General features: G+C 50.1%; 1 protein-coding gene and 1 long non-coding RNA gene across 2 annotated transcripts in view; one reads left to right on the plus strand and one right to left on the minus strand.

Annotated features, from left to right (window-relative positions):
• The window catches only part of LOC141408223 (uncharacterized), a 36669-nt gene extending 14579 nt beyond the window's left edge, over nt 1-22090 (minus strand). The window contains exons 1-4 of the long non-coding RNA XR_012421453.1: nt 21532-22090; nt 14739-14931; nt 13165-14045; nt 7210-7422 (exon numbers count right to left, since the gene is read on the minus strand). This is a non-coding gene — a long non-coding RNA (uncharacterized lncRNA). The remainder of the gene's footprint in view (nt 1-7209; nt 7423-13164; nt 14046-14738; nt 14932-21531) is intronic.
• A 143-nt stretch (nt 22091-22233) lies between these two features.
• SLC2A1 (solute carrier family 2 member 1) overlaps nt 22234-24847 on the plus strand; it is a 32849-nt gene continuing 30235 nt past the window's right edge. Inside the window, exon 1 of the mRNA XM_065524107.1 lies at nt 22234-22468. Within this exon, the coding sequence (XP_065380179.1) occupies nt 22451-22468 (18 nt within the window). The 5' untranslated portion in view covers nt 22234-22450. The remainder of the gene's footprint in view (nt 22469-24847) is intronic.

The raw sequence follows: 24847 nt of genomic DNA on the forward strand, positions 1-24847 counted from the left end.
CAGAGATTACGGTAGTAAGTGTAAGCCCTCTGGGACTTAGCCGACTTCTCTGGGAGAAATGTGGGCTTTCTCACGCAATGGTGCATGTCATGCTGCATCTAAGGAACTCCATTCACATCAAAGTCTATGTGAATGGCCTTCTTTAGAGGTATATTGTGTACAACCTGAGCAACGGAATGTGACAGCCCTGAAACTCAGGCATTAGAGGACATTTCGCCTCCATCTGAAGGAATAGGGAGATCTCCCTTCTTCACCCTCCTAGCTAATATTCTGGTGCACGTTATATTTATATATGTTTATAAACCTCTATGTTTAAGGTTCTAAGGTCCTAGGGTTCTATGATTCTACAGTTCTCTGACTCCAAGAAACTAAGAGTATAATCAGGTTCTATAACTCTATGGCAACAACAACCACATAGCTGATGCTATTGTGCTTGCTATACCTTCTAGGGACTGTGCCAGGCACTTTACGTGTATTATCTTAATTAATCCTTAAGCCCTATGACATACACACTATCATTCTCTCCATTTTGTAGATGTGGAAACTAAGGCACAGAGAGTTCTGTCATCCGTCCAAGGTTATGGTGCCAGAACTGAAGCAGCTGGTCTGACTTACAGCCTCTTCCCCTCTGCCTTCCACTGCTGACATTCCAATAAGCTCCCTTCCTAATTAATAAGCCTCCTTTCACTGGGAGCTGCCTTTTCTCAGCTGAGGCCCCAGAAGTTAGAAAACAGACCTGAGTTCTCGTATCCTGTGTTGGCATGTGCGAAGCTGTCATGCCGCGTTGTGTTGTAATAGGCTGTGTTGTGTTTCATGCGTTTGGCTCCATTGTATTACGAATTCTTCTATCACAAGCACTGAATCTGATCTGACCTTGTAAATCCAGCTTTCTGTCCAAGGACTGGCACACTTTGGGGGCTTAAAAAATGTTTATCATATGAGTGACTAATTGTCCAAATGGGCTGTTGGGAGTGAGCTCAGGTGTCTGGCAGTCCCAGAGCATCACTGCAGGGGAGGGAAGATTTCCCCTCTGAGGTTCAATAATGGAGTCTATGAAATAAACTGAAAGCAGAAGGAAGGGTTACAGAAGAAAAGGTACACAAATATACTACACGCATGGAGACATCACATGAAAGAAAAGTGAATGTCCTAAACCTCAGTGAGAGCATATGGACCTCTTACAGGGGGTGAGTGGAGGGAGGATTCAAGCAACTTATGAGAGAGTAAATTATTTGGGTGAAAGATGAATGGTCCCTCAGAATGATATGTGATAAAGTCTGCCTGGGGTGGTGTTGACTCAGTTTCCTGTCCTGTGATCTGAGTTTACTATTCTCTGGTTGATGACGTTCCTGGGGAGGGGATTTATAACCACTGAGTTCCTTTTGGAGGATTTATCTTGAAGCAGCTATAGGAAGTTCAGAGAAAGTCCCTCCTTGCATTTGCTGTTCCTCAAATGCTCTCAGTTTGAAGTCCAAAGTGATATACCTTGGGAGTGGCATTTCCTGAACTCTTACATCATCCTGAGATTGCATTCTGACGAGGCTGGCAAGGTGGGCACACTTCCGAAGGTACATGAGCAGGTAGAGCCAAACCAAAGTTCATCCTCGCCAGGAGCTTGGAGCCAGGAGCAGGACAACCCTGGGTCCCAGCTCAGGATCAGGTTGTAACTGAGTCAAGATGCAGAGCCTGGAGGGAGCGTCATCTGAGCGGGGCAGGTATGAAGAAGAAACTAGCCCCAGATGCCTCCAGGTGTCCACGTCTCATCGTTACAGGGAGCCATAAGAGAGAAGTGGCCAGAGACGTAAAGGTGCTGGAGCCAGGTATGCTCGGTGCTCTGCCTTGTAGTCTCTTCTGCTTTTAGGGCAAGGGCCCCACCTGACACCCAGCCTGGCTCCTGGGGGCTCTTCCCTAGGCTGGGTTTTGCCCTGACTCCCAGGTATAGGCTGGAGTCCTGCTGTGGACCTTCCCAATCGCTAGACACAGACCCAGCTGCATTTGCTGACTTTGAGCCTGCTCAAGTCAAAAGCCCAGGAGTGCCTTCCTGCCTTAGCCTCCCTTTGGTCCTGAGCCCTGGAAACACACAGCTGCCTTCAGTGTGGCCAGCTCCACAGCCTATCTGCCCCTCTCCCACCTCAGCTCTTACGCTGAGAAGTGCTCACACTTGCTGAGCCAACTGCCCTGTCCTAGGCTAGGCATCGGCTTCTCCTACCTGGCCTGTGTCTGATCCTCTTTATTGAACACTCTGCCTGACCTCTCCCCCTTCCACCCATTCCCCAAAACCAACTTCCATAGCATTGTTCTAAGAGGCAGATCTGGCCGGGCGTGGTGGCTCATGCCTGTAATCCCAGCACTTTGGGAGGCCGAGGCGGGCAGATCACAAGGTCAGGAGTTGGAGACCAGCCTGGCCAACATGGTAAAACCCGTCTCTACTAAAGATACAAAAAATGAGCCAGGTGTGGTGGCAGGCACCTGTAATCCCAGCTACTTGGGAGGCAGGAGAATCGCTTGAACCCGGGAGGTGGAGGTTGCAGTGAGCCAAGATCGTGCCATTGCACTCCAGCCTGGGCAACAGGGTGAGACTCCATCTCAAAAAAAAAGAGGCAGATCTGACCATGTCCCTTCTCTCCCTAAAATCCTCCAATGACTGCCCCCTGCTTAAGACAGAAAGTTCTAGTTCCTCAGCCCAGCTTTCCAGGCCCTTCATGGATGCCCCTGCTCTTCTCCCAGCCTCCACTCCCTCTGCTCCCCTGAACCTGCCACGCTGTAGCCATCACAAACTTCGTGCCTTTGCATTTGCTATTCTCACTGCTTGGTATGTGCTCCATGAATTTCTATGCATTCTTCAAGAATCAACCTTGCCTGGGTTACTCCTCGGTTTTATAACACCTTATGCACAACTCCACAGTGGCAATTATCATGTTGTATTAGAGCTGTCTGGTTGTGTTGGTGACCCCATCCAACTGGGAATGCCATGTGAGGCTGTATATTGCCTGTGGCTTTATCCTGTGCCTGGCACATGGCACCTATGTGTTGAATGAGAAAGGAAGAAGTAAATGAATGGCAATGAGCGAGTGAAACAGTGACATCCTTGATGGTGTGGGTGGGGTTGGAGTGGGCAAGGGATCCTGATGAAAGGAAACAACAGAACGCAGCATGAAGACACAAGAACCGACTCCAAGAGGGAGGTGAGGAAGCTGCCCCGAGAGTGTTCCCCCCATCTCTCTGTGGGAGTCCATCCTGGACCGGAGCTGTGTGCTCTGAAATCCTCGGCATCCCTGTCATTTCCTTGTGTTTGTTGTTTCTGCTACCCCTGTGAGGAAATGATTCTTAACCCTGCCCCTGGGAAGAGTTGCTCAGACCTTACCCAATGCTGTTTTCTTCTGTGTAAGATGAGGGTGGGAAGGCGGCTGCACAGCTCACTCCTACTCCAGGCACCAGAACCCTCCCGGTAGGGGGTATCGAGGGCAGGGCCTGGGAGTTTGGCCCGCAAGGCCAGAGCCAGGACAAGAGACTGGGCCTGTGAGAAGGGGGAACCAGGAAGCCACAGGGCCTGGAGGCTGGATCACTGAGCCCTGCGGCCACCACTTGATCCCCCAGGATGGACTCCTGTCCCAGGTCTCTTGTGCTTAGCCACATTCCTGATGACACAGCACTTCACGCTTAGCTGAGCCAAAAGAGCAGGAATCACCCAAACTTTGGGTCAGGAGGTTGGGGGGAGAAACTACCTATTTTATTCACTTTCAGGACCCAACAGCATGCCTAGCACATGGCGGAGGAGCTCAAAAACTGTTGGGAAGAAGGAAGGAAGGAGGGAAGGCCGTCTGTCCTTGCTGGAGCCAGAGGGCTATAGGGAAGAGGCACTTCCAGAGGCCGATCCTGGCGGTAAATGTGGCCATCAGAGTGAGGGACTGCTTTGGAGAGGGGTGGAAGGCTGGGGGTCAGAGTCTCCTACACCCACTTCCCACCTTCTCAAGCTCTCTGCCCAAATCTTGGAGGTCTGGGGTAGGCATCTCAATGGACCCTATTCCTGTTTAAAGATATCCCCCACCCTCTTCCATGGCAGGGGTTCCCAATTCTGGGTGGGCATCAGAATTTCCTGAGAAGCTTTAAAAAGTGAAGATTCTTCAATCTAAATGCCCATCTGTGATACAGTGGATAAAGAAAATGTGGTACATATACGCTATGGAATACCATACAGCTATAAAAATGTCCTTTGCGGGGACATGGATGGAGTCGGAAGCCATTATCCTCAGCAAACTAATGCAGGAACAGAAAACCAAACACTTCAGGTGCCCATTTATAATCTGAATGATGAAAACACATGGACACATGGATGCAGAAGGGAACAACACACACTGGGGCCTATTGGGGGTGGGATGGGGGGAGAGAAAGCATCAGGAAGAATAGCTAATGGATGCTGGGTTTAATATCTAGGTGATGGAATGATCAGTGCAGCAAATCATCATGGCACACGTTTACCTATGTAACAAACCTGCACATCCTGCACATGTACCCCTGAACTTAAAATAAATGTTGAAGGAAAAATGTGAAGATTCTTGAGTCCCACCTGAGGCCTCCTTGAGGGAGGCCTCCTCTTCTCCCTCTTTCATAAACTGTTTTGCCAGGATCTGAGCCCTCTTTCTTTTCTTTCTTGTCTTTCTTTCTCTCTTTCTCTCTTTCTTTCGATGGAGTTTTGCTCTTGTTGCCTAGGCTGGAGTGCAGTGGCGCGATCTCAGCTCATGCAACCTCACCCTCCCTGGTTCAAGTGATTCTCCTGCCTCAGTCGTCCCAAGTAACTGGGATTACAGGCACCTGCCACTATGTCGGGCTAATTTTTTGTACTTTTAGTAGAGATAGGGTTTCTTTATGTTGGCCAGGTTGGTCTCGAACTCCTGACCTCAGGTGATGCACCCGCCTCGGCCTCCCAAAGTGCTGGGATTACAGGCATAAGACACTGTGCCCGGCCTCTTTTTTTTTTGAGATGGAGTTTCACTCTTGTTTCCCAGGTTAGAATGCAGTGGTGCGATCTCGGCTCACTGTAACCTCCACCTCCTGGGTTCAAGCGATTCTCCTGCCTCAGCCTCCCGAGTAGCTGGGATTGCAGGTGCACACCACAACGCACTGCTAATTTTTTGTATTTTTAGTAGAGACGGGGTTTCATGTTGGTCAGGGTGGTCTCAAACTCCTGTCCTCAGGTGATCCACCCAACTTGGTGTCCCAAAGTGGTGGGAATACAGGCATGAGGCACCGTGCTCAGGCCCCAAGCCCCCATTCTTTCTGTAACCTCAAGATGGCATATAAGCTTCTGCACCCCATTGCAGGGTGAGGAGTAATCAACCACTCTGTGGTTCTCCCTGTGTGCACATTAATAAATTTGCATGCCATTTCTTCTATTAATCTGCCTTTTGTCAGCTGACTTTTCAGTGAACCTTCAGAGGGCAAAGGGGAAGTTTTCCCTTGGCTTCCATACCTTCCACACCCTTCTTCCACCCAGCCAGACAGAAGTCTTTTCTCTTTCCTGTGTCTCTCCCAGCACCTCCCTGTATCACAGCACCCATCACTCCGCCCTGTTATTATTTAATGATGTCTGTGCCAGACAATTTGTGCAACCTGCCTTGTTTAAGCCTCCCAAGAATCCTTGGAGGTAGATGATGATGAGGATGAGGATAAGGATGATGATGATAGCAACAAAGACTCTGCAGGAAAAAAGGCTGCTCTAAGAATTCTCTATGTGCTGCCAGACCCCTTCATCCTCACCACAGCCCTGTGAGGGGTAGGTTTCATTATTATCAAGTCCATTTTACAGACAAGGACACTGATGCCCAGAGAGGTGAATTCATTCGCCCTTGGTCACACTGGTAAGTGGTGGAGCCAGGATCTAACCCAGGCAGTGCTCCAGTTACCCACTGGGCTTTGGCCCTTATATACATGAAGACCCTGAGGCCCAGGGAAATCATTTTTCCAAACTCACCATTCTCATAAGGGGCAGAGTCATAATTTGCATGCAGTAACCTCTGACCCCATGGCTCCACTCTCCCACATGGCCCCTGTTTAAACCTGCTGCAAAGTAACCTCCAGGTCAAGCTCCTATTCCTGGCCTGTTCTATGATGTTCCCTTCCTCTATTCCACAAACCCCCAGAGACCTGCCTTCCTATCTTCCCAACATGGACTTCCCTCTGATCTCACTCCCTACCCATCCTGCCCCACCTCGAGTTCCCTGGAAAGGCACACCCTGCCCTTACTGAGGTCACAGCTTCCCTGGAAGGCAGAGATCCAGCAACAGTTGGGAGCTTCTCCCATTACTTCTCTATTCCGCATTCTGGACTAAGCAGGCAGAGGCAATGGGGGTGTGGGGGTAGCACCCTCTTCCCCTCCCTGGGATTCTTTGTCAGTAAAGTGGAGAATGGCCCTGCCCTGGCTGCCTGCCAGGGCCAAGAAGACGTTCTGATGGGATAATGGAGCACAAAGCTTCATAAATGCTGGTGGTCCAGCCCCGAATGCCTCACTTCTGGGCCATGACAGGAGGGTGGGGTCCCAACCAGCTGGAGACCCAACCCCACCAAGCTGGCAAGTTACCTACCCACCCTGCGCCCCAGCAGTCCCCTCTAAAGTACATTCTGCATAGAATCACTATAAGAATTGACTGCAGCACAGACTGTACACATATAAAGGGCATCGCGCACAGAGGAATAGTTCCATAAATAAATGGTAGCAATTATGTGAAGGGCCCGGCCTCCCTCTGTAGAATCAGAGCTGTGAAATCAGGCACCTTTTCAGAGAACTCCAGTGGGAAACCAGCTCTCCACAGTGGGCCCTCAGTTCAGCCATCCCACCACTGAGAATAACTCTAGCTGTCCAGCTGGGCAACAGCTGGCTTTCAAAATTGCATTGTAATCTTGTAATCACAGATATCCTTTTTTAAAAAAAAATGTCACCCAAGCTGAAGTACAGTGGTGCAATCTCAGCTCACTGCAACCTCTGTCTCCTGGGTACAAGGGATCCTTCCGCTTCAGCCTCCAAAGTAACTGGGACTACAAGCACACGCCACCACACTTGGCTAATTTTTTTTTTTAGAGAGACAGAGTTTCACTATGTTGCCCAGGCTGGTGTCAAACTCCTGGACTCAAGCAATCCACCCACTCTGGCCTCCCAAAGTGCTAAGATTACAGGTAAGAGCCGCCGTGTCCAGCCCTGCAGATATTCTTTACCTCACAGAAGTTGTAGAGCTCTCAACCATCTGCTTTTCTCATCAGTCCTTTACAAAGCCTGAAGAAGGAGTTTGCGTGCTTCCGTGCTGACCTGAGCTCATCTCCAGCTCTGTGTCTTACTTGCTGGGTGATCTTGGGCAAGGAATTTCCCTTCTCTGGGCCTCACTTTGCTTCATCTGTAAACTGGGTGGGATACTCAGCCTTTGAGGGTTCCTGTGAGAATTACAAGCATCAGGCACAGAGGAAGAAGATAATAGTCCTTAAATCACCATTACCCTCATTTTCGAGATGAAGAAATTGAGGTTCGGAAAAGCTCCCTTACTTGCTCCACAGCTAGGACGAAGCAGGGTCGGCTCTGAGTCCAGGACTCTGCCTCCACACAAGAAGCCTCCCCCAGTTTTAAAACTTCTGACACTATGGGGTATGGCTTCGGTTGCTCAAAAACAAAGACCAATCTCAGGGTCCTGTTTTACACGCCCCTTTTTACAACTCTTATTAAGTTACAGCCAGCCTGGCCCAGATGCAGCACCAGGTCCTCCAGAGTGGGTCAGAGGGAACAAGGTGAAAGCCAACACGAGCGTGGAGGGTGAGGCCGTGAGCCCTGTTGTCTGCCAGAAGGCCCACAGACACGGGACAGGAAAGCAATGGGCTTGTCCCAGTCGACCGCACGGTGAGGACACAGTGACCTCATCCCCACAGCCATGAGCACTCTTGTCAGCACCATGCTCCAATTTTACAGCCTGAGTCAGCGGGCAGAGGGACACTGTGCATTTAATAGCCTGACATTGTGCAGAGGGACACTTTGCATTGCCCTGGCCTCAACCCTGCTGATTTATTCGGGCTACCTCAGAGTAAAAGACAAGAATTCTCTTCTCAAGCATCTGGCTCTGGGTAACTTACTTCTAATCCTCTCTTTTGAAGACAATGATAAAACACCATTTTTCACTGATCCAATTGACAAAGACTGAAAAGACAAACCACACCCAGTATCGACCGGAGGATTTCGAAAAGCAGGTCTCTTTTCAGCTGATAGAAGTGCAAAATGTACCATTTTTTCTGAAGGGCAATTTGGCAAAGCTTTAAAAATTCACCTGTTCTTCGGCCCTGTAATCCTTCTCCTACAGTGATATGTACTGGGTTCTTGACACAAAGTTGTCCTTCACAGAGTTGTTCATAACTGCCCCAAAATGAAAACTGCCGAATTATTCATCAAGATGAAACTGCTTCATTCAACGATGGGCTATCAGTCAACCATTCAAAATCATGTTGGGGCTGGGCACGGTGGCTCACACCTGTAATCCCAGCACTTTGGGAGGCCAAAGCAGGCAGATCAGCCTGACCAACATGGAGAAACCCTGTCTCTACTAAAAATACAAAATTAGCCAGGTGTGGCAGCGCATGCCTGTAATCCCAGCTACTCGGGAGGCTGAGGCAGGAGAATCGCTTGAACCCGGAAGGCGGAGGTTTTGGTGAGCCAAGATCGCACCGTTGCACTCCAGCCTGGGCAACAAGAGCGAAACTCTGTCTCAAAAAAAAAAAAAAAAAATCATGTTGGGGGCAGGGTGCAGTGGCTCACACCTGTAATCCCAGGACTTTGGGAGGCTGAGGAAGGTGGATCACTTCAGTCCAGGAATTTGAGACCAGCCTGGGCAACACAGCGAGATCCCATCTCTCAAAAAAATTTTTTTTAATTTAGTGTGTTGGCACATGCCTGTGGTCCCAGCTACTAGGGAGGCTGAGGTGAAAGGATCACTTGAGCCCAGGAGTTGGAGACCAGCCTAGGCAATACAACAAGACTCTATCTCTTTAAAAAAAAAAAAAAAAATTAGCTGGGCATGGTAGTGTGCACCTGTAGTCCCAGCTATGTGGGAGGCTGAGGCAGGAGGATTGTTCGAGCCCTGGAATTCAAGGCTGCAGTGAGCTATGATTATACTATGGTTATGCCACTGCACTCTAGCCTGGGCAACAGAACCAGAGCCTGTCTTTAACAACAAGAAGAAAATCACATTGGGGGCCGGGCGCGGTGGCTCAAGCCTGTAATCCCAGCACTTTGGGAGGCCGAGACGGGTGGATCACGAGGTCAGGAGATCGAGACCATCCTGGCTAACACGGTGAAACCCCGTCTCTACTAAAAAATACAAAAAACTAGCCGGGCGAGATGGCGGGCGCCTGTAGTCCCAGCTACTCGGGAGGATGAGGCAGGAGAATGGCGTAAACCCCGGAGGCGGAGCTTGCAGTGAGCTGAGATCCGGCCACTGCACTCCAGCCCGGGCGACACAGCGAGACTCCGTCTCAAAAAAAAAAAAAAAAAAGAAAATCACATTGGGAAGAATATTTACTCACACAGGAATGTTCATGAGAGATCAAGAGACAAAGCAACTTAAATCCAGAATGATTTGCATTGATATAACCTGGCTGGATAAGCTTTTCCACATTGAGGATTGTCCCCTTGGAACAGTCCCCATTGGAACCCAGCTACCATGCTATAAGGAAGTCCAGGCTATCCTTCAGGAGACAGAGGAGGATGCGACACCATATGGAGAGAATGGCCCAGTCATGTGTCCAGCTGAATGCCACTGCATGAGTCACCCCAGCTGCCATCATGTGGGACAGAATTGACCAGTCAATCCACAAAATCATGAGAAATAATAAGCTGTTGCTGTTTAAAGCCACTAAGTTTTCAGATGGTACTCTTTTTTTCTTTTTTCTTTTCTTTGTTTTTTTTTTTTTGAGATAGAGTCTCACTCTGTCGCCCAGGCTGGAGTGCGGTGGCACTATCTCAGCTCACTGCAACCTCCACCTCCTGGGTTCAAGTGATTCTCCTGCCTCAGCCTCCCGAGTAGCTGGGACTACAGGCATGTGCCACTATGCACAGCTACTTTTCGTATTTTTAGTAAAGATGGGGTTTCACCACGTTGGCAAGGATGGTCTCAATCTCTTGACTTCGCGATATGCCCGCCTCAGCCTCCCAAAGTGCTGGGATTATAGGCGTAAGCCACTGAGCGGGCCCCTTTTTGTATTTTTAGTAGAGACAGGGTTTCGCTGTGTTGGCCAGGCTGGTCTTGAACTCATGGCCTCAGGTGATCCACCTGTCTCGATCTCCCAAAGTGCTGGGATTACAAGCATGAGCCACTGCACCCAGCTTGACATGGTTAATCTACAGCAATAGATAGCTGTGGCACCTTGTTTGCGTTCCTAGATTTTCAGAATGCACACAGACCCCAAGAGCAGAAGCACCAGTGTGGAGCATTCAGCTTAGTTGTGCACACCTGGAAGGCAGAGCTTTAAGTGACTCCAACTTACTGAGCCTCCACCACTGGCCAGTCATTGTGCAGCTTCCACAAATACCATCACGTACTAGATACTTAATAAGTATTTATGGAATAAGTGAATACATGTCTTAGTTAACACACACTGTAGCCCTGGGAGGTAGGAATTGTTTTATTATTATTATTGTTATTTTCTTTATTTTTTTTGAGACAGAGTTTCACTCTTGTTGCCCAGGCTGGAGTGCAATGGCACAATCTCGGCTCACTGAACCCTCCACCTCCCAGGTTCAAGCGAATCTCCTGACTCAGCCTCCCTAGTAGCTGGTATTACAGGCATGAGCCACCACGCCCAGCTAATTTTGTATTTTTAGTAGAGATGGGGTTTCTCCATGTAGGTCAGACTGTTCTCAAACTCCTGACCTCAGGTGATCCACCTGCCTCAGCCTCCCAAAGTGCTGGGATTACAGGCGTCAGCCACTGCGCCTAGCGGAACTGTTTTATTATTACTTAACTGATACCTATTCATTGCAGAAAAATGCAGATATTACAAAAAAGAAAATAATAATTACCCCTAATTCTACTCTCCATAGTTCATTTAACATTTAGCATATATCTACAGAAGTCCAAATATATTACCTATGCATATTTACTTTTAAAAATGTGATAAACATATTGCTCTGCAACCTGTTTTTTTCCCTTCAAAAATACTTTTTGACTTTCTTACCATGTCAATGAATGTAGAGTCTTCGTTCAACAACATTTTTGTGGTTTTGTTTTGAGACAGGGTCTTGCTCTGACACCCAGGCTGGAGTGCAGTGGAGCAATCTCAGCTTACTGCAACCTCCCCTTCCCAGACTCAAGGGATCCTCCCACCTCAGCCTCCTGAGTAGCCAGGACTACAGACACGCATCATCACGCCCAGTTTATTTTTGCATTTTTTGTAAAGATGGGGTCTTGCCACGTTGCCCAGGCTAGTCTCAAACTCAGGCTCAAGTGCTCTGCCTGCTCGGTCTCCCAAAGTGCTAAGATTATAGGCGTAAGCCGCTACCATGCCCGGATTTCAACAACATTTTTGTTTGTTTTTGAGACGGAGTCTCACTCTGTTGCCCAGGCTGAGACAGGAGAATTGCTTGAACCTGGGAGGCAGAGGCTGCAGTGAGCCAAGATCACATCATTGCACGCCGGCCTGGGTGACAAGCGCGAAACTCCGTCTCAAAAACAAACAAACAAAAACTCCCTTTTTGGTGACAGCTGGCTTAAATGCATTGATGCTTGCAACCAAAATATCCTAACAATCACTACTTCAAGGAAATAGGGAAGATAGGACTCTCAGCCACAAGACCAGGCCTCTGGGAACCAGTTAAAAGAACCACGCAGGACAGACTGCTGCCTGAGCACTCTCTGTAAGTAAAGACTATACCAGTCACTTTACAATACCAGGTGCACAGGCTGGAATGTAAGCTCCTTGAGGGGAGGGCTCTATAGCCAAGCAGTCAAAGCCCTCCATGATGTGCTTTCTACCTCCCAGCCTCAGCCCCAAATGTCGGGTTGGGCACTGGCCAGGTTGTAATGTGCAATTCTAAAGCCTACCCAGCTGTCACAACTATAAATCTAAGCCAGCGTTCCAGCCCGCCAGGAAGATGGTATAACACGTTCTAGAAGTGGCATTGGGTTTTCCAAGTACCTTCATCCCCATTGTCTCCTGTGATCGTCCCAACAGGGTCCACCAGCCCAACTTTAGGGACATGGAAATGAGGGAGGCAAAGGTGTTAAGCAACCTGCCTGAGGGGTAGGTGAATAGAAGAACTGTGACTTACATTCAAGTTTGAGCCAACCATGCCACTGGGAGAAGGATCCAATAACACTTGATCTTTATTATCGTAGTTTTAAAGATGAGGAAACTTTAAATGAGATACCTAGAGTAGTCAAATTCACAGAGAAAGTAGAACGGGGGTTGCCAGGGATTAGGGGTAACAGGGAATGGGAAATTATTATTTAGTGGGTTCAGAAGATGAAAAAATTCTGCAGATGGATGATGGCAATGGTTGCACAACAGTGTGAATGCACTCAATGACACTCAACTGTAATCTTAAAATAGGTAAAATGGTAAATTTTATGTCATGTAGTTTAATTTTTTTAAGTGAGGAAATTGAGGTCTAATAGCATAAAGGTGTAGAGCAGATTTTTTTTTTTTTTTTTTCCTGGGATGGAGTCTTGCTCTGTCACCCAGGCTGGAGTGCAGTGGCACGATCTCAGCTCACTGCAACCTTTGCCTCCCGGGTTCAAGCAATTCTCCTGACTTAGTCTCCTGAGTAGCTGGGATTACAGGCACCTGCCACCACGCCCAGCTAATTTTTGTATTTTTAGTAGACACGAGGTTTCACCATGTTGGCCAGGCTGGTCTCCAACTCCTGACCTCGTGATCCACCCGCCGCAGCCTCCCAAAGTGCTGGGATTAAAGGCATGAGTCACCATGCCCGGCCTTAGACTAGATTTTATGCAAAGTCTGGGGACAAACCAGGTTTAATTCTTAGCTCGGCCACTTGCTGACCTGCTCCACCTTGGGAAAATCACTCTGAAACTGTGCTTCAGTTTCCTCCTTTGAGAAATAGGACAAAAAATAGTAAATCTAGAATTCATTATGAGAATTAAATGAGATATTAATAACCCCATACCAATCACTTACCTGGCACATAGTGAATTAGCAACACATACAACATTATTATGACGAGGTTTCTCAAACCAGAGCAAGAACAGTCTTTCAGATGCTTGAAAAGTCTTGGCACTTATCTGTTGCAACCCCTTTGTTACAAAGCCGAAGAGACTGAGGGACAATGACTTGCCTGAAGTCACCCAGTCAACTTGTAACAGAGCCCAGAGTTGAACCAAACCACTCTTCTCTGAGTCCAGAGATCCCCCGCTCCAGCCAGCTCACAGTGCTTTCCTTTTTTAAAGAACTAAACTGCCGTGGATTTGAGGCATGAATCTCAAGCCTCGATGTGGAAAGCGGGGGCTCCTGTGGCCAACTGATTCTCACTCTCCCTCTTGCAAAGCATGAGTCAGCCCCAGTATAATGTGTGAGTCAGCCAGCTCCCCTGTAATGAATGTGCATATGACTGCCAGGTGGCACACAGGTGGGGGCTGGGTGGGGCAAGTGGGCACAGCTAGACACCGGCTGCTCTGTCCGGGCGTAAGCTGTGTGCTTTCTTTCAGATCCAAATTGCCGCATGGTGGTATCTAGAAGTCAGGAGGCCCAGGTTTTACATCTTCAATTTGCTTCCAAATTCTTCCTTCACTGTGATCTCAAGCAAGTGGCTTAATTTCTTTGTGCCTCAGTTTCCACAACTGTGGATACATGAATAATTCTAGTCTTGCCTGCAGCATAAGGTGTGGGGAGGACCCAAGGAAAGACATGTGGGAAGGAGTTTTGCAGAGTTACAAAGTTACATCAAAGCCAGGTACAGTGGTGCTGGCCTGTTGTCCCAGCTACTTGGGAGGCTGAGGCAGGAGTATTGCTTGAGCTCAGGAGTTTGAGGCCAGCCTGGGCAACATAGCCAGACCCTATCTCTAAAAGGAAAAAAAAGAAAGAAAAAGTTATATTGGCATGAAAGGCATTGTCATTCCACTTCTCTGAAGAAATATGATTCTAAGAATAAAACAAAACTATGCCAGGCTATTTGCTTTTCCCATCAGTCCTTGGGCTTCTCAGGGTCCCTCTGGTCTCCTTGCTGTTTCCCCAGCCTCAGGGTGCCAGGTTAATTCCTCAGACTCAATACTTGTGGAGGGCTTACTGTGCACTAGGCCCAGGGCCAAGCCATTGAATCCTCCCCAGAGATCTCCAAGGTCAACATTATTCCGGGTCTTAAAAAAAAAAAAAGAGGGCCAGGCACGGTGGCTCACGCCTGTAATCCCAGCACTTTGGGAGACCGAGGCGGGTGGATCACTTGAGGTCATGAGTTCAAGACCAGCCTGGCCAAACGTGGTAAAACCCCGTCTCTACTAAAAATACAAAAAAAGTAGGTGGGCGTGGTGGCAGGCACCTGTAATCCCAGCTACTCAGGAAGCTGAGGCAGGAGAATCGCTTGAACCCGGGAGACAGAGGTTTCAGTGAGCCGAGATTGTGCCACTGCACTCCAGCCTGGGCAAAAAGAGTGAGACTCCATCTCAAAAAAACAAAAACAAAAACAAAAAAACCACAGATTATTCTGGGCCTTATTTTACAGAGAGAAAACTGAGGCTCACTGGTAATAAGCAACTCACCAATCGCAAGGTGGAGCTGGGCCATGAAGCCAGACGTCTGGACTGTTCCAGAGTTCTGCCCACCCCACGGGGAAGAAAGCTACTGGGGGAAGCACCATCAGGTCTCTTCTTCCAACCTCACAGACCAGACCTCCAGAAAACAATACGTGGAAATCGAGAGGGGCAGATCCCTGTAACCCTGAAGAAAATCAGGCTTTGAGAATGTAAAAAAATGGAAATAATAATAGTTACCACATTTCAAGTATTTACTGTAGGACAGTCACCTGATACACGTTTCCTTACTTCATATTCACAATAATTCTTAGAGGTGAGTACTGCTATTAGCCCCATCTTACAGTTGGGGAAACTGAGATTCAGGTGAGGTAACATGCTCAAAGACATATAGTTAGCAGGTCTGTTTCCAAAACCTGTGGTCCGCCCACCACATACCACTGTCAGCCTCCTCCTTCATTCATTCTTTGATTCATTCATTTATTAAACATTTATAGCTTCTTTCTTGTGCCAAATAACTTGCTGGACAGAGGGAAGACAGGAATACCTGAGCCCCAGCCCTAGAGGAGGTCATTATCTCAGAGGCAGATAAGGCTCAAATAATTGTAATCTAAGCGATAAGAGCCAGGCAAAGCAAATTGCTTGTACTGGTGCTGGGTCAGAGCAGGCAGTGCCGGTTGGAGTTTCTGTTGTTTTTGTTGCTTTCTTTAAAGACAGATAATCTGGCAGCATTTGATTTAACACATTTCTCTAGAGTCAAGTCATCCATTTATTATTTTTTTTTAATTTTTAATTTTTTTTTTTTGAGACGGAGTCTTGCTCTGTTGCCCAGGCTGGAGTGCAGTGGTGCGATCTCAACTCACTGCAACCTCTGTCACCTGGGTTCAAGCGATTCTCCTGCCTCAGCATCCTGAGTAACTGGATATTACAGGCGCCTGCCACCATGCCAGGCTAATTTTTGTATTTTTAGGAAAGACGGGGTTTCATCATGTTGGTTAGGCTGGTCTTGAACTCCTGACCTCATGATCTGCCCGCCTCGGCCTCCCAAAGTGCTGGGATTACAGGTGTGAGCCACTGCACCCGGCCTACTTATTTATTTTTAGAAATGGGGGGGAATCTCACCTTGTTGCCCAGGCCAGACTTGAACTCCTGCCTCAGCCTCTTGAGTAGCTGGGACTATAGGCATGCACCACCACACCTGGCTCCGTTTATTTTTTCAATCCAGGTGCTGGCACTCACATTTACTACCTGTGTGATTTTGGGCAAATTACTTCCCTGAGCCTTGGTTTTCTCCTTTAGAAAACAGAGAGAAAGGGCCGGGCGCGGTGGCTCAAGCCTGTAATCCCAGCACTTTGGGAGGCCGAGACGGGCGGATCATGAGGTCAGGAGATCGAGACCATCCTGGCTAACACGGTGAAACCCCATCTCTACTACAAAATACAAAAAAACTAGCCGGGCGAGGTGGCGGGTGCCTGTAGTCCCAGCTACTCGGGAGGCTGAGGCAGGAGAATGGCATAAACCTGGGAGACAGAGCTTGCAGTGAGCTGAGATCCGGCCACTGTACTCCAGCCTGGGTGACAGAGCGAGACTCCGTCTCAAAAAAAAAAAAAAAACAGAGAGAAAAAGGCCAGGTGCAGTGGCTCACGCCTATAATCCCAGCACTTTGGGAGGCCGAGGTGGGCAGATCATGAGGTCAGGAGTTCGAGACCAGCCTAACCAACATGATGAAACCCCGTCTCTACTAAAAATACAAAATTTAGCTGGGCGTGGTGGTGCGCACCTGTAATCCCAGCTACTCGGGAGGCTGAGGCAGAAGAATCTGTTGAACCTGGGAGTTGGAGGTTACAGTAGGCTGAGATCGTGCCACTGCACTCCAGCCTGATGACAGTGAGACTCCATCTCAAAAAAAAAAAAGAAAAAGAAAATAGAAAAATACTCATTTCGTAGAGTTGCTGTTGGAATTAAATTAACTGAAATATTGTATTCCTTCATTCAACAAAAATGTATGAGACCCCGTGTGAGCCAGGTGCTGTTTTTGGTGCTGGGGACACTGGAAGAAGCAGATGGAGATACTCCCTTGGAATCATGGAAATATTTTAAGTTAGAAAAAATTAATTGAAGCAAAATATGCATACAGAAGAGTACGAAAATCAGAAATGTACACAGCTCAATGCACTTTCACAAACTAAACACACCCGCAACCAGCACCCTGATGAGGACACAACATTACTAACACAGTCAGAAACAGGGTGTGACAAGAAAGGCACTCACCTCCCCTATAAAACTTAAGCAGGGGTGGAGGGGGACGGCAGACTCTGTCATCAGGATAAATCATATTTTTAATGCAGTATTTTTGAAAAACCAGAATTAATGCAAAAAATTCATGATGACAAAATATCAAAATTTTAAATAAAAACAGGATTAGTAACATGCTGTGCTGAGTCATATTAAAGCTCGAGGCGAAATAAAAAAAATCAGTACTGCTGATCTGGTCTCCACCTGCCTCACCCTGATTACCAGCACCCGCCCCCAGAGTCACAACCCTCCCTTCCAAGGGTAAGTGCTGTTACCCCAGAGATAAGTTTTGCCTGTTTTTAAACTTTATACATATGAAATCACACTTTTGCACAGCTGCTGTCACTCAATATGATGTCTATGAGATTCAGCCACATCATTGCGTGCCATGGAAAGATGTCTGAACAAAGCAGTGATGTGGTCAGCTATGCATTTTAAAGAGACCAGTGTGGTGGCGGGGAGAAGGATGAATGAACAGTGGTCCTAGCCTGTGCTGTAGGAGGGACTGTCTGCATGGAGAAGGCAGGCAGAGTCCACGGGATTGACTGGATATGGGGAATGAGGGAGACAGAGAGGGGTCAGAGAAGATACCAGATCTCTAGCTAGGGCAATTTGGTGGCTAGAGCAGCCATCTCTAGGGTGGGGACGGGAAGGGATGCGCAAAAATAATGAGTTCAGGTTTGAGCATGGTGAGTGTGAGGGACCTGTGGGACATCCAGAGGGCTGTGCTGGAGGCAGCTGGACAGAAAAGTCTGGTACTCAAGAGAGAAGGGAGGGGAATACATCCCTTCAATTCCCCCAGCATCAGCGAGCAGGTGGTGGCCCTGATAAGACCATTTGCAGAGGGTCAAGAAGGGGCATACAGAAGATAAAGAAGGGATGCCGAAAAGCTTTCTGGGAGCAGGTGGTTCAAGCAGGAATGCAAATCAGAATGAAAATATTAAACACACAAAACTGTCGTGCCTGGCCCATCAGGCCTTCCTGGAATCCAACACTGTGTTTACCTGCAATACAGGAGGATTTGAATTGCAAAACATCCTTCGGATTAGGGGCACTTCCGTCCCAGCCCCTGCTATCCCCCCTTATACCAGTTGCAGCTGACTCAGCAAAACCTTTCCTCCTGGCTGCCAGGGGCGCTTGCCTTTAAAGGCAACAGAGTCTTTTCCCAGCCCGCCTTACTCACTCCTAACTCTGGAGCTGCTAAGACCCGCCCTGCATGGCCCTGCCACCACCACCACCACCACCCCTCCCCCACCCACTTGCGTGCTCTGAGGCACGCACTAGGCTCCAGCATCCGCCTGGCACCTGACACCTCCCTGCTAGCCAGTCCCAGACAGCTCTTTTCCTCCAGACTAGCTGGGGCTGGAACTGCTTAGAATCGGACCCAGAAGAGGTCGAGTTCCGTCCAGGACTAAAGACAGCCTCCAGGGAACAAAGCTGTCAGTGTGGGCGCAGACTAGGGAAGGGGCACCAGGTCATTCAAGCTGAATGCTGGGGCTCTACAGCCTCCTCACACCCCCTTTAGTGCCTCAGGTAGGGTAGGCCTGTGGGGACACTGAGGTTTCCTCAGGTCCCTCCCCTGCTCAATAACTCTCCATGGCTCCACACTACCCACTGCATAAAGCCCTAACTCCTATAACCTGACATTTGGGAGCCTCTGTGATTCCACCTTCAGTCTCTGTGATTCCTTCAGTCTCTTCTCCTCCCTGAGCCCCCATCCCCCAGCCACAGGGGTTACTTAGCTGCCCCTCCTGCTCCCCTTTCCCCCTGCACCCGAACCTTCTCTGCTCAGATGCTATTTCCTGGGGGCTTCTCTAGGGCTTATTCCCTAGTTGGAGTTAAATTCTGCTTCCAAGGACTCAGCCACCCAAAAAACAAACCAGTCCACCTGAGAATCTAGTCAGTAGCTTCTGATGAATTTGCTTCTGACCAGTAGCCTCCAGGGGTCATAAAACATTCATAGAGAGGAACACAGAGAGGGTAATGGGGTCTGTGTGTGGGCAGATGGGGTGGAGTGGGTGAAGGAAAAGCTTTTCTTCTGGCCACTTTGCTTGTTCCTCAAGTACCACCCTACCATGGGATGGGGATTTGACTGAATTTCTCAAGTCAAGAACGAGTACAGTTTATGTAGCTAAGCCTTTATAAACATCCACTTTCCTTCAGGCCTACCCAGGAAGGGTTTATTATATCTATTTTACAGATGTGGGTCTTCGGGCTCAGAGAAGAGAAGCCATTGTTTGCCCATCAATGTCTGCAAGTAAACAGCAGAGCTGGGACTCCAGAGTCCAGATCTGGGGCTCCATCATCAATCTCTAAGAACGGCCCAGATATTCTTAAGGCCCCTAGGTAATCATTCTGGCAGTCTGCTGCCTTTGCACATGCTCTTCCCTCTGCTGAGAATGGCCTACCTGGATCCATCTGGTGAACTCCTATTCAGCCTTCCAAACTCTGCTTAGCATGACCTCCCCCTTCCCAGATGCTCTCTCTACTCACTCTCCTTCCCCTGTGGTACAAGTTCTGCTCCTGTACAGATTCTTAACCCTCTATGCTTGACTTGGTACTGTTGCTGCTCATTTCCCCTCTTGCTCCCCCTCCAGCTTGGGGCCTCCATGAGGCTAACAACAGGGTCACATGTCTCTGTCCCTGGGAAAGTGGCCAGCATGGGGCTGGCCCAGAGAAGGACAAGGTGGCTGTTTGGTAAGTGTGACCCATGGGCTGAGTGAGGCAAACCCACAACTGAGAAAAGACATAGACCGTAGACTGGATGTGCTAAGAAACAAGGAGCTGTGGAGAGACTCTGAGCAGGGAAGTAGCAAAACCCAAACGGTACTTAAGGAAAGCCTGGACATATCAGCAGGACAGACTAGAGTGGAAGGAACATTCGAGACAGGTAGATTAGCTGCTCACTCATTCGTGCATTCCCTCCCTCCTTCAATCATTCACCCACGTGCCTCAGCTGCAGAACTAGTCCTCGAGGTGCTCACAGGCTGAGGGAAGGCAGACAGAAGACAAGTGGCAACCTACAAAACACCAAATGGTAAAGGAGAGAAAGATTTCCACTTGGGAGAACCAGGGAAACTTCCCAGAGGAGGAAGGACCCATGGTGCTTTTTGGTATGCTGAGGTGGCAGGCGGGGGGATTCCCAGGCAGAGGAGACAAGCTGAGCAAAGGTGTGGATGTGAGTTGCTGGTATGAGGGGCGAGGTTGAGTGTGTAAACTGGTGCCCCGAAGAAGGACCGTGATGGCCAGGCTTGGCCCTTACTCCCTCCATGACAATTTCAGACAGATGAGCAGGAGAGTGGCAGGGTGCAGGACTGGAGGACGAAAGACCAGTGGAGATGTAGGCCCTGCAGACAGCAGGGGAGGGAAAGAGGATGAGGTGGTGTAGACAGCGGAGTCAGCAGGACTTAGTGGGCTCTGTCCAGGGGTGAGGAGAGAGGTGGCCCCAAGCTTTCCAGGCTGAGCATAGAGAGATCATAGGAATTGAAGCCTTGGGCAGGGGGGTGCCCAGAATGAACCTGCATTCTGTTTCAGGGCTCCATACTCAACCAAGGTGCCCCTCAGCCAGAACTGGACACATTGCCAGAGAACTCCAGGGGTCATCTGGTCAGCTCAGCCTCCTGGTTTCCAACAGATAGTAAGCCTACCATGACTCCCTCCATCAGGAAAGGGACCCTCAAGATTTTGATCAGACCTTTGGACTGGGTGTCCTTCCCTTCACTGTGTCTCAAGCAAGACACTGGTCTAGAGGAAATAAGGTGAAGTCAGATGATAACAATACCACTACCAGTGCAGTGGCACATGCCTACACTCCCAGCTACTACGGAGGCTAAGGTGGAAGGATCACTTGAGCCCAGGAGTTCGAGACCAGCATTTATTTATTTACTAACAAAATAAATAAATAAACCAACAATACCACCAACCAGTAAATGAGAACTTCCATGCTAAACACTTCATGAGCTTATCTGGAAATTGCACCTCTCATGATAGCAATGAGATTGGTGTGAGAATTCCATTTACTCATAAGAAAACATCCTCGGCCGGGCTCGGTGGCTTACGCCTGTAATCCCAGCACTTTGGGAGGCCGAGGTGGGTGGATCACGAGGTCAGGAGTTCAAGACCAGCCTGGCCAAAATGGTGAAACCCCGTCTCTACTAAAAATACAAAAAATTAGCCGGGCGTGATAGCAGGCGCCTGTAATCCCAGCTACTCAGGAGGCTGAGGCAGAGAACTGCTTGAACCCGGGAGGCGGAGGTTGCAGTGAGCCGAGATCGTGCCACTGCACTCCAGCCTGGGCGACAGAGCGAGACTCCGTCTGAAAAAAAAAAAAAAAAAAACCGAAAAAAAAAAACCGAAAACAGCCTCATTGGCCAGGAATTCGCCCAGGATCGCGGCCGGGCCAGTATACAGTTGAGCTGGTTTAAACCCAAGGTCTATCATGTCCTTAACGTCAGTCAGTTAGCCTGCCTTTCATATTTTACACACTTATAGGTCACCATAGACTCACCTGAACTGTGAGAAGTAGAGGAAGGCGTCCCAGAGGAGGTGATTTTAAAGCCCAGGTTTGAGACGGGTATGCATTTCTAGGCAGAGCCCGGCCGGTGCAAAAGCAAGGCTTGGCTCACAAACGGGAACGTGGGGGGTGGAGACAGGGAAGGGAAAAGTCAATCACTGGGCAAGACCTCCTGGAGTCTCTCTAACAAATAAATACTACTTTGCACGCAGTAGACGCTGTTCTAAACACTTTACAAATATTAACTCACTTGGTCTTTCTATAACCCCACGAGGTGGTACTGTTACTATCCCTAGTGCACCGAAGTCACCCAGCGGCCGAGGGAGAACTCCAGTCCAGCTTTACACCCGCTACTCCGCGCATCCCAGCTTGCCTTACAGCCGGGTACCGGCTCCACCATTTTGCTAGAGAAAGCCGCGGAGGCTCAGAGAGGTGCGCACACTTGCCCTGAGTCACACAGCGAACGCGCTCCGCGGTCCCAACGCACAGAGAGGGCCGATCGGCAGCCTGAACGAGGCAGTGGTTGGGGGGCCCCGGCCCCGGCCCCTCCCCTAACCCCCTCCCCGCGGAGCACCACCCAGGACAGGCTGGGCCCCAAGCCCCGCCCCGAGGTCCTGCCCACACACCCCTGACACACCGGCGTCGCCAGCCAATGGCCGGGGTCCTATAAACGCTACGGTCCGCGCGCTCTCCCGCAAGAGGCAAGAGGTAGCACCAGCGAGCGTGCCGGTAGCTAGTCGCGGGTCCCCGAGTGAGCGCGCCAGGGAGCTGGAGACCAAGCGACGGGAGTCGGAGTCAGAGTCGCAGTCGGAGTCCCCAGACCAGAGCACAAGCCTGGGCCGGAGAGCGCCGCTCGCACGCCCGCCGCCACCCGCGTACCCGGCGCAGCCAGAGCCACCAGCACAGCGCTGCCATGGAGCCCAGCAGCAAGGTGAGTCGCGCGCCCGCGGGCCCTCCCGCCGGGAACAAAGGCGCGGACTCCTGCACGCCTTTCGCCGGCCAGGGCCTCCCCCGCCGCCCCGCCGCGCTGTGCGCCTGGGGCGGGCCGCGCGCCTCTCCGAGCCTGGCTGGATGCGGGTCCCGAGCGCAGTGCCCCGCCGGGCCGCGCGCCGCAGTGAGAATGGGCTCCGGATCTAGCGGGCCGGAGGGCGCCGCGTGCGTAGTTGGCGCCGGCACCGAGCACGCGGCTTCTTTCCGGGGGCGCCGCGCCGTCCACGCGGCCCTGCTGGTGCTGGGGACACAGGGCCCGGGCGCGGCACGTCGCACACGACCTCGGCGGCTGTAGCCCAGCGTCGGCCCCTCCCGGTGCGGGGGAGGGGGCCCGAGCGCGGCGCCCATTGGCTGAGCGGGCCGAGCCCCCGGCCCAGCCCCGGCCCCGGCGCGCGGAGGAGGCAGGACCCGCCCCCGCTCTCCGCCGGCTCCCCTAACCCGGGCGCCCCAGTAGGTGGGCGGCCTGGTGCGAGATGTCCCGCCCGCCTACCCTACTCCTCCCGCCCGTCCCCCGCGGTGCCGAGGCCGAGGGGAGGGCACTTCTCTCCAGGCCCGGGCTCTAACGCGGGGGTTGAGATGAACCTCCGGTCTTGGAGGCTCTCCTTTCCGAGGAGTGTAGGCCCCAAAGCTTTGGCCCAGTCTCGCGGAGATGTGTTCCGCGGAGGCAGGTTTACCCTCGGGACCGGCGGGGAGCGCAGCCGGAGGGACGGGGGATCCGGGAACCGGGAAAGAGCCCCAGGCTGAAGTCGAGCGGGAGGCGCGCACACCACAGGGTTGGAGAATGAGGGATGGGGACTCTGGGGACCAACAACTGCCTAGATGGGATTTCTTTTTTCATGTGTAGACGGGCTTGTCCTGCAGGGCATCTTTCTAACTTCCGCAGAGCGATTTCTTTCCAACAAATGTTTGTGGAACCCCTCCTGTGTATAGGGCGTTGTTTCTTTCCACCCTCCCTTCCTCCCCAGTCTACAATCTTTTCAAGTGCCCTTTTTCTTTTGAAACGCTCCCTCTTTATTATACTTGGATTTTTCCATCTCAGCTGGGAGGGCATCTGGATGGCCCTTGTTTTCTTAGCTGGGACGCGGGGGTAGCACTGAATTCTGAACTGCCCTTCCTACTGGCTGTGGAGGTGTCCCGGTGGGACTGAGAGGGGTGACGCTGGGCCGTACCCTCGGCGGGAAAAGGCCTTCCGCCCCACACCTGTTGAATCCATGAGTCCAGACGACTTGCTTCACCCTTCCCGCGCCCTCGCTTAAGGTGAGACCCCGAGGAAGTTCCCGGGGAAGGCTCCCAGAATCCTAGGTGAGCCATAAGGGTGGGATATAACTAAACGAAAGTTCAGCGAGAAGCTCTTTTAGCTAGTGGCAAGGAAGTCCAAATATCTCAGGGCTCTTGCAGGCAACTTCTGGGCCTCAGTTTTTCCATCTGAAAGATAGAGATCACTTTTGTCACTTCCTCTAGGGAAGGAACTATCTATTCAGCATGCTATGCCAGACATGGGCATTTATTTGTTGAGTGAATGAGTGAATATTCTACGTGGAGACAGGAAAGTGGAGGAGAAAATCAACAGGTTCTTAGCCAAACTACTTTTCAGCCTCACGGACCATATAGCCCTGCTGGTTACTCACCAGCCTGGAACTCAGAGAAGGGAAATAAGTTTGCTAAAGTCACACAGCTAGTAAGTGGTTGAACTGGATTTGAACCCAGGCCCATCAGATTTAATTTCATTTCTGTCTCCACTGTCTCTCTTCACCACAGCATTTCTTGAATTTTAGGCAAAAGGGAGAGAGTTTGCTTACCTTCAAAGGTGGCTCCTTATGCCAGCTGCTTCTAAATAGTGTAGCAGACGGGTGCTCTTCATGGAGTGCTCTCCAAATTTTCCACTGTCTACCTCGTCAGTAATTAATGTTGGAACACCTCTTTCACAGTGGTATATATGTATTTTTAAATTCATGCACGTGCACTTTGATACTAACAGATTATATGCTTTCACAAAACAGAAATTTCAAAAGAAATAGATACAAGACGGCAGTTGGGGTCATTTCCCCTCCAAATCTTGTGTAGATCATTCCATATACATTCTGGAATAAAGCCCTTCGCTTTGGAGACTGCTGAGTTGACCTGCAAGCACAACCTTTTTGTGCACGATGTTCAACTGAGGCCTGGAGAGGTCGTATCGCTTGCCTTTCACACAAGATCTGAAAATCAGGTGTGCCTGGCTCCAAAGCCTTGGTTCTGCTATGTTCCTCTTTGTCTCCCAGGAAATGGGAACTGACTTAACTAACTTCCCTGTGTTCCATTGTGCTCCTCTGTAACTCAT

The sequence above is a fragment of the Macaca fascicularis genome, chromosome 1, assembly GCF_037993035.2.
Source record: "Macaca fascicularis isolate 582-1 chromosome 1, T2T-MFA8v1.1".
In the NCBI taxonomy this organism is placed as follows: Eukaryota; Metazoa; Chordata; class Mammalia; order Primates; family Cercopithecidae; genus Macaca; species Macaca fascicularis.